Consider the following 14,473-nt stretch of genomic DNA (forward strand, 5'->3'; position numbering starts at 1 on the left):
ATATATATATATATGAATATGTATAAATTAGCCAGGTGTGGTGGTGCATGCCTATGGTTCCAGCTACTCAGCAGGTGGAGGTGGGAGGATCCACTTGAGCCTGTGAGGCAGAGGTTGCAGTGAGCTGAGATCATGCCACTGCACTCTAGCCTGGGCAACAGAGCAAGGCCCTGTCCCAAAAAATAAAATAATAAAATAAAATTTAGTTCCCTAATCACACTAGGCACATTTCAGGTGCTCGGTGGCCTCATGTAGCTAGTGGCTACTGTATCATAGCATGCAGGAATAGAATATTTCCGTCGTTGCAGAAAGTCTTATTGGACAGGGCTGGTAGAGGATATTGTGAACATCCTGCAGGGCTCTCTTGTTCTTCTGTTCAGTGTCTCCTCTGAAGATTATATCCTTATATGTATCCCCATAGTTTAGTAGTGCCTGTTCTTGATCTTCAAATAACAAGCAATCTTTATTTTTTTATTTTTTTGAGACAGAATTTCTGTTGCCCAGGCTGGAGTGCGGTGGCACGATCTCGGCTCACTGCAACCTCCACCTCCCAGGTTCAAACAATTCTCCCGCCTCAGCCTCCTGAGTAGTTGGGATTACAGGCGCGTACCACCACGCTTGGCTAATTTTTGTATTTTTAGCAGAAATGGGGTTTCACCGTGTTGGTCAGGCTGGTCTCAAAACTCCTGACCTCATGATCTGCCCGCCTCGGCCTCCCAAACTGCTGGGATTACAAGTGTGAGCCGCTGCGCCTGGCCATAACAAGCATTCTATATTGTATACTCTTGGTTCAGGGAAAAGCACAGATCGGGGGAGCTTATTCCTGGAATGCTAATCCCAGGGCTCATTCTCTGGCTTGTGTACTCCTCCAACATGAAGAAGTCCACTCCAGTGTCCTTGAGAGTCTAGTTTATTGCTTCTCATCCAGGTCAAGCTTGTCCCCCAGGGGACATTTGGCAAAATCTGGAATCATTCTTGGTTGTTACAACTGGTGGGAGCCCTACTGGTAGGTAGAGGACAGGGATTCTGCTTGAGGAGTATTTCGTTGACCTTGTGTAGGATTCACGTGCTTGTTAAGGTTAGCCAAAGGTCCTGAATTTGAAGTTTATGAAGATAGTTATTATTTTAGGCAAGGGAGATTTAGAAGCAAATTTTTATGTTAAAAAAAATAGAGCTTAACAATCTAATAAATGATTGAAAGATTTGAATCACCATTTCTCCAAAGAAGATTTAGAATGGCCAATAGACACATAAAAAGATGTTCCACTTCATCACTCATTATGGAAATAAAAATCAAAACCACATGGAGACACCACTTTATGCCCACCAGAAAAGCTGTAATCAAGTTGAACAATGACAGGTGTTGATGAGAATGTGGAGAAACTTAAACCCTCAGGTTGCTGGTGGGAGTAAAAGTGATGCAGCCACTTTGGAAGATAATTAGGCAGTTTCTTAAAAGTTTAAACACAAACTTAGCATACAACCCAGCGCTTCCACCCCTAGGAATCTACCCAAGGGAAATTAAAGCATGAGTGGAAACAACCCAAATGTCCATCAGTAGTAGTGGAATACCACTCAGCAAGGAAAAACAACTTGGATGAATCTCAGAAATAGTATACTGAGTGAAAGAAGGTAGACGAAGCACTATACGTGTATGATTTCATTTATGAATGTGCAGAAAAGGCAAATCTATACCAGCAAATAGCAGGTCAGTGGTTGTGGGCAGGGCACGGAGGGATTGGGAGAAGTTAGGAGAGGGGATTGACTACAGACAAGCTCAAGAAAAATTTTAGGGGTGGAGATGTTCTAAAACTGGATTGTGGTAATGGTTGCACAGCTCTTTAAATCTGTGAAAAACCATTATATACCTAATATCTACATATCAATCATCTTATACAAAGCAGTTTCCTCCCTTGGAGTAATAATGTAATGATCATTCCTTTTTTTTTTTTTTTTTTTCTTTGAGACCAGCTGTGTTTCCCAGGCTGGAGTGCGATGGCGCCATCTTGGCTCACTGCAACCTCCGCCTCTCAGGTTCAAGCAATTCTTGTGCTTTAGCCCCACAAGTAGCTGGAACTAGAGGCGCCCACCACCTCGCCTGGCTAATTTTTTGTATTTTTAGTAGAGACGGAGTTTCGCCATGTTGGCCAGGCTGGTCTTGAACTCCTGACCTGAAGTGATCTGCTTGCCTCGGCCTCCAAAAGTGCTGGGATTACAGGCGTGAGCACCATACCTGGCCTCGTAATGATAATTCTTAAAGGCTCGGGGATTGTATTAAGGAAAATACTAATGCTTGGTCATCCAGAAAACCCACGTGGGACCCTTGTGTACAAAATAAGCCGTATTGAAAGATGTATTTGAATGTCATTCTTCATGTCCACATAGATGCTGGTCTGTCCTTTGAACCATTATGAGAGGTGACTCCAGTGAGGTTCCAAAGTCTGGTTTATCATCCCACACACACACCACCCCCTCCCCACTGCCTGCCTTTTTTGCCCAGGCTGGAGTGCAGTGGCACCATCTTGGCTCACTGCAGCCTCCACCTCCCGGGTTCAAGCAGTTCTCCTGCCTCAGCCCACTCAAGTAGCTGGATTACAGGCGTGCACCACCACACCCAGCTACCTTTTGTATTTTTAATATAGCCGTGTTGCCCAGGCTAGTCTCGCACTCCTGACCTCAAGTGATCCACCCGCCTCAGCCTCCCAAAGTGTTGATTGCGAGATTATGCCACTGCACTCCAGCCTGGACAACAGAGCGAGACTCCATCTCAAAAAAAAAAAAAATCTTCCTCCTAGCCCTTGCCATTCCCTTCATACCCTCTCTCTACTGGCTGTAGTATGCTGAGAGAGCAAGGGGTGCCTTCTGAAGCACACTTTTTTTAATCTTTCAATACAGGCAGCAAGCTGCCCCTTGGGGGACTGTATTCAAGTCAAGGTGTCACAAATAATAAGACTGTGCTTGCATTGGGGGATGGTAGTGGGGTTGCTTACTATTATCTGTGCTTTCTTACCTAATAGGCTCTGGATTACTGCCACAGCAAGGGAATCATGCACAGGGATGTGAAACCTCACAATGTCATGATAGATCACCAACAGAAAAAGGTACCATTACAGCCAGGCAGCAACAAGCTTGATTAAAAGGCTTAGAGCAGACCAGAAAGCTGTCCAGTGCCACGAAGGTTTCTGTAGACCCATGGTGGGTTTTTGGGCAAACTTTTGTTACTGTGATTTTTCCCATCTCCATTGTCGATTTCTACTTTGTAAAGCGTAGTACACAAGGAAAGTAGACGGTTTAAGTATAGTGGCTAACTATAGTCACTTGTTTTATTTTGGTCATAGTTTTCTGAAGGGCCTCAGAAAGAAATTACAGCTGGTGATTTCTGCTTCATTTCTTGATGACCTGCAGACCAATCTGCCTGGCCTTAAAAGAACACTTAGGTCCCCCCTATTTTTGATATCCATCTCTGTTGGCCCTAATCAGTGAGTAAATGGATCATCTAGTAGTAGACGAATAAATCAATGGAGCAGTGCTTCAGTCCTGGAGTGGGATGTGTCCCCCCAGCCCTTTCACTGACGCCTGGAGCTTATAACGAAAAGCTATGAATAATGGGAGAATGTGTTACCAAATGTAACTGCCTACAGTTTCTGAATGTAGGCGGAAAAAAAGGTTGAGCTTTGTTGATCTAGAGAGAGGAATGAACCAGGATAATTTAAAATTTTTTCAAAAAGCATTTCAAGTGCTCTACTCTAAAAATGACCTCTTGCACAGTTGCTGAAAATGTCATCTTTAAGCCAGTGCACCTGCTCACATTTTTTGTGTGGACAAATGATTGTTACCTAATGTGATGTGGCCTTGTTCTAAGGCATAGGCCCCTAGAAACACTCCTTTCACATGTTTTTTTCTGTCCTGTTTGTAGCTGCGACTGATAGATTGGGGTCTCGCAGAATTCTATCATCCTGCTCAGGAGTACAATGTTCGTGTAGCCTCAAGGTACTTCAAGGGACCGGAGCTCCTCGTGGACTATCAGGTAAACTTGTTTAGCAGAGCTACTCTGGGCTATTTATACTTGCTTAGGGCTTTTTGTGATTTGCTGTTTATCTAGTCAGTTTGGATACACTCAAAACCCAGCCATTATTTCACCCTAAAATGCTAATTTTAGTTTTTTCTTAGCTAGTTTTTTGGGGGACAGAGAAGTTTTTAAATCTAAAATATCTGTAAAGATTAAATGAAGACTAGAAATTCAGATCAGAACATTTCTAGGAGCCAGGAAGTTAAAAAAAATTTTTTTAAATAATCTACGGCCATACCACCCTGAACATGCCCAATCTCATCTAAAAAAGAAATTTATATCAGAAAAATGGATTTCTACTACCCTTGGCTGATGGGTTGTCCTTATTGCCTTAGATGTATGATTATAGCTTGGACATGTGGAGTTTGGGCTGTATGTTAGCAAGCATGATCTTTCGAAGGGAACCCTTCTTCCATGGACAGGACAACTATGACCAGGTGAGCAAACACAATCTGGTTCTTACTTATTTGGGGGTGAATGCCAAGAAAATAGCATCCGTAGATAGGAATACTATCCTTGAGCCACTAAATGTCACTCAGTGTCTGCATATGAGCTTTTCTTCAAGATAAAGATTGCACAGAATTTTGTGTTTGCCAGGTCGGCAGAAGTAGAGGCAGATAATGCTATCTGTGCCAACCTTCCAAAGTGAATGTGAAGAAGTCAGGCACCTCCTTGTCTAATAAAACTAGATTTTAGCCATTAGATTGTGATGCCCTGTACTTGTCCATCTGTAGAAGATTATTGTCATAAGTTGTGTTATTTTAAAGGCAGTTTGGAAATTTGCATTCATGTGAACTTCTTGTCCTTGGGTCTGTCTGCCTGCCCTGGACTCGGGTTTGTACCTGGTCCCTAGAGGGTTAGTGGTGTGGAAGTCTTCTGATTCTTTGGTAAAACGTCCTCATGGGCTCACAGTATGTTCTGAGCTCAGTGATTTGGTCAGTTTGTTTTGTGTTTCAGCTTGTTCGCATTGCCAAGGTTCTGGGTACAGAAGAACTGTATGGGTATCTGAAGAAGTATCACATAGACCTAGATCCACACTTCAACGATATCCTGGGACAGTAAGTAAGAGAAAGAGTGCTTTACCTTACCCCGTTTCAGAAGTGGAAAGGTTAGCCAAAATCACTTTCTTTTCCTGTTCTAATTACAGTAAAATGGAAATAGCCGTCTTTTTTCCTATGCATATTTTCTTTTAACTTACTGAGATATTTGGGCTTTATGTCTTTTAATCATTTTACTTCTCTGAGAGATAACCTATTAGTAGAAAAGGTAAAACAAAAATCATAATGTTACAGAAAAAAGTTTTCTGGTACAGCATAAGCTTCTTTTTAATGGCCAAACTTGGAGAGCGATGATTCTTTCAATAAGAGACTTAGTTTTTTTAATTTTATTTTATTTTACTTTATTTTATTTACTTCATACCTCTTCAAGGTGGAGAGACTTACAATTTCTTCTTGTTCTCCGTAATGGTTTTTCTATACAATAGCAAATTTTAAAATACATTGAGTTTTCAGGTACAGTGCAATAATGTTGAGAAGTAAACAGTTTGTTAACAGTTTTCAAACGGTATTTTGTGTAACCTCGCTGTTCCTGAGGCTAGCCCTGGGAAATATATCTGCTGACCGATAAAAATTACCCACTGTCCTGCATGCCACCCAGAATTGACTAAAAGCCTACCGCATAAAAAATAATCTAGAAAGGTTCCACATATTCTAAATCAGATATTCAGATATAGAAGTTTTACCTAGTTGTGTTTATCTAATCACAGAGCACCATTGTGTTTCAGGATGCTATGCTGTAACTATGGGGCAGTAAGGCAGGCACCAGTTAGAGATTTAACAAGCTTGTAATCAGTACATTATTCTAAGATTTTGTTGGCTTTAGCCCTAGTAGATAAGGATTCTTGTTGAATTTAGTCTCTGATTACTGATGTTTCATTTTTCTTCTCAGACATTCACGGAAACGCTGGGAAAACTTTATCCATAGTGAGAACAGACACCTTGTCAGCCCTGAGGCCCTAGATCTTCTGGACAAACTTCTGCGATATGACCATCAACAGAGACTGACTGCCAAAGAGGCCATGGAGCACCCATACTTCTGTGAGTCTCCAGGCACTGTGTTCAGGGAGTCATTCGTTCAAGAGAACAAATCTTCCACTCTTTATCTTTGAGACCAGTCAGGAGAATTCTAGGGTATTTGGATTGGATTATTCCAGAATTTGACCTCATTTATTGTAGATGATTGAAACAACTTTGTAGATCCGTTTCTTGATCACCAAAGGTGTTTGCTTATTCTCTGAATGTATCTCCCTTGAATTCAGGCTGTTTACTCCCTGTTACCCTGAGTTAATGGATCACAAGTTTCTAAAATTTGTTTTCAAGCGTATATATATTTGTGTGGAAACCTAATTGAAGATTATTTCTCCCCTCAGAAAACTAGTAATTAGTTAAAAGTAGTAAGATAACCATTGTATATTTTGAAAGAAGGAGATGAACAGATGGATGGATGAAAGGAATTTGAGGAAAGGTAAATAGGTATGGAGAGACCTCACTGAAATCCTGACTGAACTGCTCACTTAGAAGTGTGTGCGCATTCACTTTGTGTGGTTGCTTATTGTTCTGCGTGTGTATGGTTCTTTCCACTGATAATGTGTGTTTCAAATAAACTTCCTGTTGTTATCAGTCTCCTTCCTGGGGAGCATGGCGGCTGAGAGACTTAACCTCAGTTCGCTTTCTGAATCAAGATGGAAACATTCAACACTTAAAGTCATTGTCTCTGGCTTAACCAATATGCTGTCTTTCCCTCTCCTTTGATTTCCTCTGGAGATGAACTAAATTCTTGCCTGAAGAATGTGTCACTGTGGTCTTGAGCCTGTGGCCCGTATGCATAAGGGAGACCACAAATGGAAAAGCCTTCAGCCTTCTAGACCTCAGCCCCAGGGAACTCAGATGTCCCCACTCCAGTGTCTGGGACAGAAAGCTGGTTTTACCCGAGTTAGATCAAATTAGGAATACTGATGTTTATGACATGTCATTAATGATCTTTCTGCTTTTCTGAATATATGTCATACTTCAATTTAAAAAATTTCAAACTGCGGTTGCTTAAAATGGATAGGTCTTCTAATGGCTCTTTTTACTCGCCTTTCCTTTGAAGTGCTTATTATTCTACATGCTTTGAAGAAATTAGGGATTAGAGATGATATTAGTATTGAAAGAAAATAAAAATAGTAGAAATTTTGAACAGTGGGAAATTAGGGTTCCTATGCCTCTTAGCAGTTGAGTCTGTACTCTGAGAAAGTATAAGAGTTGACTGCAATAACGATTCCCCTGATCATTTCTCAGTGTTGGTTTTTATGTGGCTGGAATTCCGTGATTTCCGTCTCCCCTGTTGCCCCCCTGACCCTGGCTTGCCCATCAGTCTGTCTGTCTCTCAGTTGAAAGGGTGGGTTTGCCATGGGCTTCTCTCAGCATTCACCACCCCGATTGCCTGACTTTCCTCCTGCTTTCTTGCAGACCCTGTGGTGAAGGAGCAGTCCCAGCCTTGTGCAGACAATGCTGTGCTTTCCAGTGGTCTCACGGCAGCACGATGAAGACTGGAAAGCGACGGGTAATGCGGCATTGATGCTTGCCAATAAAACCAACCAACCAAACACAAACCTTGAAGGAAAACTACAGTGTGATAAAAAGAAATTCTTATCATTCCTTCTAAATGCAAAGAAGAGTAAAGACCTAAAAGTCTGTCAAAAAGCAAGAAAGAAACTCCCCAGTGCTAGTCTCCAGGGAGCTGTCACTGTGGCAGCATGGGGATGCACCTAGTTCAGGATCTGAAGGAGCTCTGCCTTTGGAATGCATGGGAGATAGAGACTCGGAGTTGTTGTACATTTACCTTTGTTTAACAGGGCACCACTGTTGAATTAACCCATTCAGTCAACAAGCTCTGAATGTCTGACTTCCTATCTATTCCATGGTGGTCTGGGTTTCCTTTGGTGAAATTCAGGCTCAAGTCTTAGCGAAATGTCAGCAGTCTATACTGACACACCAGCCTCATTTACAAAAAGGAGATATTAAAAACAGTGACAGTATTTTTTTTAAGCTCTTTACAAATCCATGTTTTATGTATTTTTTTATGACATGAGCTCTCCAGGAAATGTACCTCATCCCTGCAGTTTTCCTCCAAGTGGATTCATTTGGGAGCAAACTGCAGTCACTTTCACAAGAGCCCTCTTTGATGTCAGGAGGGATCACGAAACCTTACAATGCCATGAACTGGTCCGTGGGTATCATCAAAAGTTCCATGCTAAGTGCATAACTTGGAGCTCACTATAACCTTTGTTGATTTGCCTTACCATAAAATCTTGTTGCTATTTTTTTGTTGCTTTTTCTGTTTTTTTTCTTTTTTTTTTTTTTGGCAGCCTTGTAAGAGAACGTCACCATTTCCCAGCACATCCCTATGTGTGCGCCTATTTTAATACACCTCTCTGAAACAGAGACCTTTTTGTTCACAACCATAACTAAAGCTGGAAAGTCAGTCTTCAGGCAAGGCGAGGGAGGAAAACATCCCATTAGAATTTTTTCAGGAAAGACCGAAAAAGATATCCCTCTCCCACCTCCTTTTATCCCCATGAGATACAGTTTCCCACTGTAATATGCATTTGTGAGTTCTGATATGTGATTCATTTATGTGATGGCAAAGATAAGTCTGTCTTGCATGCAGGTACTAGAGTTGTCTGGGCAGGGTCATCTGAAACTCAAGCAACTGAGAGGAATATACAAGGGGCTTGGGGAAGAAAACAGTGCTCCTGGAGCAAGTGTTGGATCCATTGTGCAAACCTTCATGTTAGCAGAGAAAGCTAGAGTTTGTTTAAACAAAAATAGGGCTGATTTCATTTGGGGGACTCAGCAGCAACATGGTTTGTAGGCAGTCCCCTCATCCCAGCTGCAGGGCCATGCCACAGCTCTGGGGACTTCACACACCTAGGCTAGAACTAGAGGTGTCTACCACATCACCCTTTAGGATTTCTTTATTAACTATTTAATAATGCCATACATTTTTATAAGGTTAGATTGTTTGTTTGAAACATTTGTTTACATTCCATATTCCAATAAAATCTTATTGGTATTGGTAGCAGGTCCTATCTCTAAATGTAGATTCTATTTTTGTCGTTTGGTCTGTGGGAACTTAAAATACAAATGAATCTCTTCTCTTATTATAGAGTTGAGTTTATAGAGTAAAAAATAAAAAATAAGATCCCAAAGCCAAGAAATGCATTCAGTTAAGGTTCTCATACCAATGCTGCCTGCTTGCATTGCACATGCTGTATACTAATGTAAACATTTGTTCTACCTGAAAATCAAAAGCAAGATGTGAGCTCTCGGCTAAACCTATATTGATATGTCAGGCAGCAAAACTCAGTGTTTTGGATTATCAAAAGCCTTCTAATGTGCCCTTGTAGGCAATCCTGAAGCATTGGTTATCATCAGGGAGATGTGCCACTGCGTGTCTTTCCTGCTCCCCCTCCAATCTCCTTTATCACCCATTCCTCAGCCCCCCCCCTTTTTTTTTTAAGTTGCCTGTCTGGACCAGGCAAGTGGAGCCTGCTGGAGGGTCTTGGTGAAGCGGTAACCCCATTCCTTTCCCGTGGGTCCCCCAAAGGTAATAAAAGTACCTGGAGGAGAAGAGTCAGGTGATTGACCTCTGCCTGTCTCTCTGACGGTGATGGAGGTGCAGACACCACCTGCCTGCCTTGTCCTGGGGTTTTGTAACTGCAACTTTGACACAGGCATTCTTCTTTTAAGCACACAGCTTGCTTTTCCAGCACCTGGACTTTTACCTCTCTTCATGCCTTAGACTTAGACCATAACTGGGCTTGAAATGCTCACCCCTTCCTGGGTCTGGTCTTGGCACCTGCGCCATTCTTTTCCAAACTGAAGTGAGTCCAGTTTCAGACCGTCTCTTTTCCTGCCTCCAAAAACCATTTTTGTTTCCAAACCTAGCTTCCCCAAAAATTTAAGACTATTTACCTAGATTCGGAGATGGTCTTGGAGAGTTCCAAAAGGGGTGTGTGTGTGTCTGTGTGTGTGTCTGTGTGTCTAATATTTAGACTAAACCATGGTAAATGTACGCACCCAGTATCTTTTTCAGTTAGCATATTCTTTCTTAAACTCATCTCAGTACTTTTCATTTGTTTGCTTCATTATCTTAAACAGGTTAAAAGTGCCTATGATAAGGACTTAATTATTTCCTAAAGAAAAGCAAAAAATGTGGGGAACAGGGTAGTGTTATACTATCATCTCAGGTACTGCCTATGTTCAAGAACATAGACCTGGTATGGTGAGAACAAAAGGTTCCTATGCCAAATCCAGATGGCTATATCATTTGTTGGCTACAAGTGAGCCTAACTAACTGCAAGGTTTGCTTCTGCTGAGAAATCCCATGGTGAGAGTAGAACTCATGAAGTGCTGAGTCACATTTGCACCTCTGGTGTGGTGGCATTTCACTCTCCCCTGGATGCTGTCAGCTGGCCTTGCTTTCGTCCTATCCCTGTAGGCAGGGTAGGTGGCTGGGTAGGAGAAGCTATTGAGTGTATGATGCAGACCAAGCTTTCCTGGGCCTTCTCGTCAACTAGAGAAGTGCTGATGTCATTCGTTGAGGCACTTAAACACCAGTCACTCAGCCGGGCCTCCTCCCAGACATTCTGTAACATGTCAGCACTCACAAGGTTTAAAGCAAATGTGTTCCCTTGCAGAGAGGAAGGTGCTCTCAGACTGACAGATTAGAGGAGACAGACAAACTCGTAATCGTTGGGGACTTGAAGAGAGTGGCTAGGGGAGGGGCTGTTAAAAGGGACCAATAAGAAAAACCATCTAAAGGTAGCTCTTGAGGAGGAAATGTACTTCTTGAGGGGATAAATCAGAGGGTACCAAGTTTATGTTCTGGAATGCACCCTGGGGAGGGCGCTGCCCGCTGGATTGGTCCCAGTGGACTGAAAGGTGGTGCTCTCGAGTCAGGTGCTGAGTCCCGGAGAGAGCTGAGTGCTGCGGGGCTCATGGTCTGTGCCTACTCAGGGAAATGACTTAGGTTCTCCCAGGTGCTCTGTTGATAAGGATGGAAGCAGAACTACTTTGAGACACATGCAACAATTGGAAGAGTTTTTTTATATGAACTGAAGCAGATCTAAGAGAGCCCAGTTAACAGTTTCCTTTAATGCCAGTTCAGATTAAATGATTACTTTAGGAACCTGTGTTAACTGTGTGAGCACCCACAGGAACAAGCAAACTTATTTCCTACAAATAAACGAGGGGATAATAACTGATCAGAGTCACAGTTGTTTCAATATAAACCCTTCCGAAAGCAAAAGCAGGGACCACATGAGCACACAAGAAGCCAAAGTTTGTCAGTGACCTTAATAAATTAAGACTGAGTAACATCCTGCCTTTAGAAAAAAATAACCCCACGGTGGAGACCAGGGCAGGGGAGGTGGCAGAGAAGCATCGGGCCAGATCAACCGCTAATAACATGCTTCTAAGCTATGTGGATGTGTAAATGAAAACACCCCCAAATAGGTATTGTAGAGGCTGGAAAAAGATGTGATGGGATTATACAGGTGTTGCATATTTTTGTGTTGAGACTCAACAATGTGCTACAAATGTGATACTTAACCCTGAACTGCATGTATTGGGGATTGTTTTTTAAAAAGAAAAAAAAAACTTTGAATCAATAAATTAACAGTTTTTCACTTGCTGGCTCTTCTTGCTGTAAATGGTGACTAAGAGGTTGGGACAGAAATCTTGACAACTAGTGGAAAACTTGGATAATCTTCAAGGACCATGGAGCCTTCTGTTTCCTTCTGTTTGCAGAAAAGCAACACTGCCTGGGTTATGATCCTTTACAAGTGACTACTTCAGACACAATTGGCCACCTCTTTGTATCACTGGATGACTGATGTATGATTTATGTGCTGCTGCCCTTAGAGGGAAGAAAAATGCCATGTTAAATCCTGTTTTCTTAAATAAAAATGTTGACAATAACCAGCTTTCCCAAGTGGGAGACAAACTATTGCTATGAGGACCTTAACTTGTATTTCCTGTCTCTTTGGGGAGTGGGGAGGCATAAACGTTGAACTCCAAAGATGTGTGTTACACCTTGATATGAAAACTTTCCTTTGGCAGAAATGGGGCTAGAGTGGTGTCCTGGTGGGAGTGCTCCGTTTTTATGTACTTGCTTCTGAGTCGCGCCACTCAGACACCTGCTTCTTGGGATTGACTGTTTTAGTGCATGACTTTAACCTTGTGGCCCGGTGTTCTGCATATGTGAAACACTCTCCCTAGCCCCATTCCTTGCAGCACAACGCTATTATTTGGCAGGTGGTGGTGTCTTTAATTAGTGTAGTTTCTTCTCACTGATCCTCTGAAGTGGAGTGCTTGGAATCAGCTGAAGTGTTTAAAGGCAAATATAGTCATTTCTTTCTTAACCTTATGCACCACGCAGCCCTTCTCAAATACTACGCAGTGGAACCCTTCCTTTACCCAAAGAAAGTTTTCATGAAATAATTTTGTGTGTGTGACAGCTTCCCAGGTGTATAGTCCTTTCTCAGTACTGTAGTGCTGTTCTGGGAGGCACTGCTTCTAGAATTCCGCTGCCGGCATCTCACCACCCACTTGCTCTGCTGGACCTGGAAGGAGAAATGAGGTTTTCAGGCCATGCCAGGCAGCTAGCTGTTTCCAGGGGAGAGTTAAAAATATTTGAGCTCACTTACTGCTCTTTGTTTATTAGTGGATTCAGCCCTTTTTCTGAGTAAATACAGACCCCATCTTAGTCCTAAGACACCTCAGATAATCAGGTCAGGTCTGAGGGGGACCTAGAGCTGACTGCTGAATTTGTAGCTTGACTGGCACAGGATGGTCAAGAGTCTCCGGGCCTTCTCTATCAGCGCCCTGGACCCGAGGGATGGGGTAGGGTAGAAGAGTGGGTCACAACACACGTGGTGCCCAGAGCACCCTTCCTGTGACAGAAGGCCATACTAGAGACCATCTCTGTCATGATAATCAGAAGAGGAAGGCAGAGGGTACTGTTGGAAACCTGAACTCAGCGAGTTCTCACAGGGTTCTCCACCAAGTGGTATGGGAAGGCCGAGCTTGCATTCTAGTGCAGGCCCTCCCGCACATGGAGGCCTCCCCTCGCCCGCTCAGGTTGATTAATGACGTCTTTCCCTCCTCCCGTCTCTTTCCCCAGGTCTGTTGCGGTTCTCCCACTTTTCCATAAGCAGAACAAGAACCAAATCAAACGTCTTAACGCGTATAGAGAGATCACGTTCCGTGAGCAGACACAAAACGGTGGCAGGTTTGGCGAGCACGAACTAGACCAAGCGAAGGGCAGCCCACCACCGTATATCAAACCTCACTTCCGAATGTAAAAGGCTCACTTGCCTTTGGCTTCCTGTTGACTTCTTCCCGACCCAGAAAGCATGGGGAATGTGAAGGGTATGCAGAATGTTGTTGGTTACTGTTGCTCCCAGAGCCCCTCAGCTCGTCCCGTGGCCGCCTGTTTTTGCAGCAAACCACGCTAACTAGCTGACCACAGACTCCACAGTGGGGGGACGGGGGCAGTATGTGGCATGGCGGCAGTTACATATTATTATTTTAAAAGTATATATTATTGAATAAAAGGTTTTAAAAGAAACGTATGGAGAGTTTTCAGTATGGAAAGGGTCATGAACTGAGACTTGTGACTCAGGACGAGACAAAAGTGCATTTGTGCCAGATTCTAACCAGATGAAGCAGGGGAGGTCCCTGGGGCAAGGCGGGCCAGGTTTCATTTTTGTTTTTAGACAGGGTCTTGCTCTGTCACGAGGCTAGAGTGCAGTGGTGCAACAATAGCTCGAGCACTACAGCCTCGGCCTCCTGGCCTCAAGTGATCCTCCTGCTTCAGCCTCCTGAGCAGCTGGGATTACAGGTGGATGCCACCACACCTGACAAGTTTTAAGTTTTTTTGTAGAAACAGGGTCTCGCTATGTGGCCCAGGCTGGTCTCAAACTCTTGACTCAAGTGATCCTCTCTCCTCGTCCCCCTAAAGTGCTGGGACTACATAGAGGTGTGAGCAACCACACTCAGCCAAGGAGGGCCCATTTGTAAGGACTCTCTTCCAGAGGTGAGTGGTAAGAGGTACACAGTGAACCCGTCTTAGGAATGGGGACAACATGGATGGCTGAAGTAGACTCAGCCAGGAAAGCGGGGCCTTGCCTTGGACACATTCCCACTGACCAGCATCCTCCCTGGCCTCCCCTTCAAAGAAGAGTCACCTCCTGAGAATGCAGGAAGATGTCTTGGCCCTTTCTTGGTTGCCCTTTTGCTCCCGTCTCCACATTTCATCCCATCTCAATCCTGTCCCCCGAGCACCCGCTACTGAAGA

At 43.4% G+C, this 14,473-nt stretch overlaps 1 protein-coding gene across 1 annotated transcript in view; it reads left to right on the plus strand.

The window, feature by feature from the left end:
• CSNK2A2 (casein kinase 2, alpha prime polypeptide) overlaps positions 1-13,744 on the plus strand; it is a 39,222-nt gene extending 25,478 nt beyond the window's left edge. The window contains exons 5-11 of the mRNA XM_011971800.1: positions 3,018-3,101; positions 3,917-4,027; positions 4,405-4,506; positions 5,027-5,127; positions 6,017-6,165; positions 7,579-7,672; positions 13,298-13,744. Of these exons, the coding sequence (XP_011827190.1) occupies positions 3,018-3,101; positions 3,917-4,027; positions 4,405-4,506; positions 5,027-5,127; positions 6,017-6,165; positions 7,579-7,655 (624 nt within the window). The 3' untranslated portion in view covers positions 7,656-7,672; positions 13,298-13,744. The remainder of the gene's footprint in view (positions 1-3,017; positions 3,102-3,916; positions 4,028-4,404; positions 4,507-5,026; positions 5,128-6,016; positions 6,166-7,578; positions 7,673-13,297) is intronic.
• Positions 13,745-14,473: the final 729 nt, after the last annotated feature.

The sequence above is a fragment of the Mandrillus leucophaeus genome, unplaced genomic scaffold (assembly GCF_000951045.1).
Source record: "Mandrillus leucophaeus isolate KB7577 unplaced genomic scaffold, Mleu.le_1.0 Scaffold125, whole genome shotgun sequence".
In the NCBI taxonomy this organism is placed as follows: Eukaryota; Metazoa; Chordata; class Mammalia; order Primates; family Cercopithecidae; genus Mandrillus; species Mandrillus leucophaeus.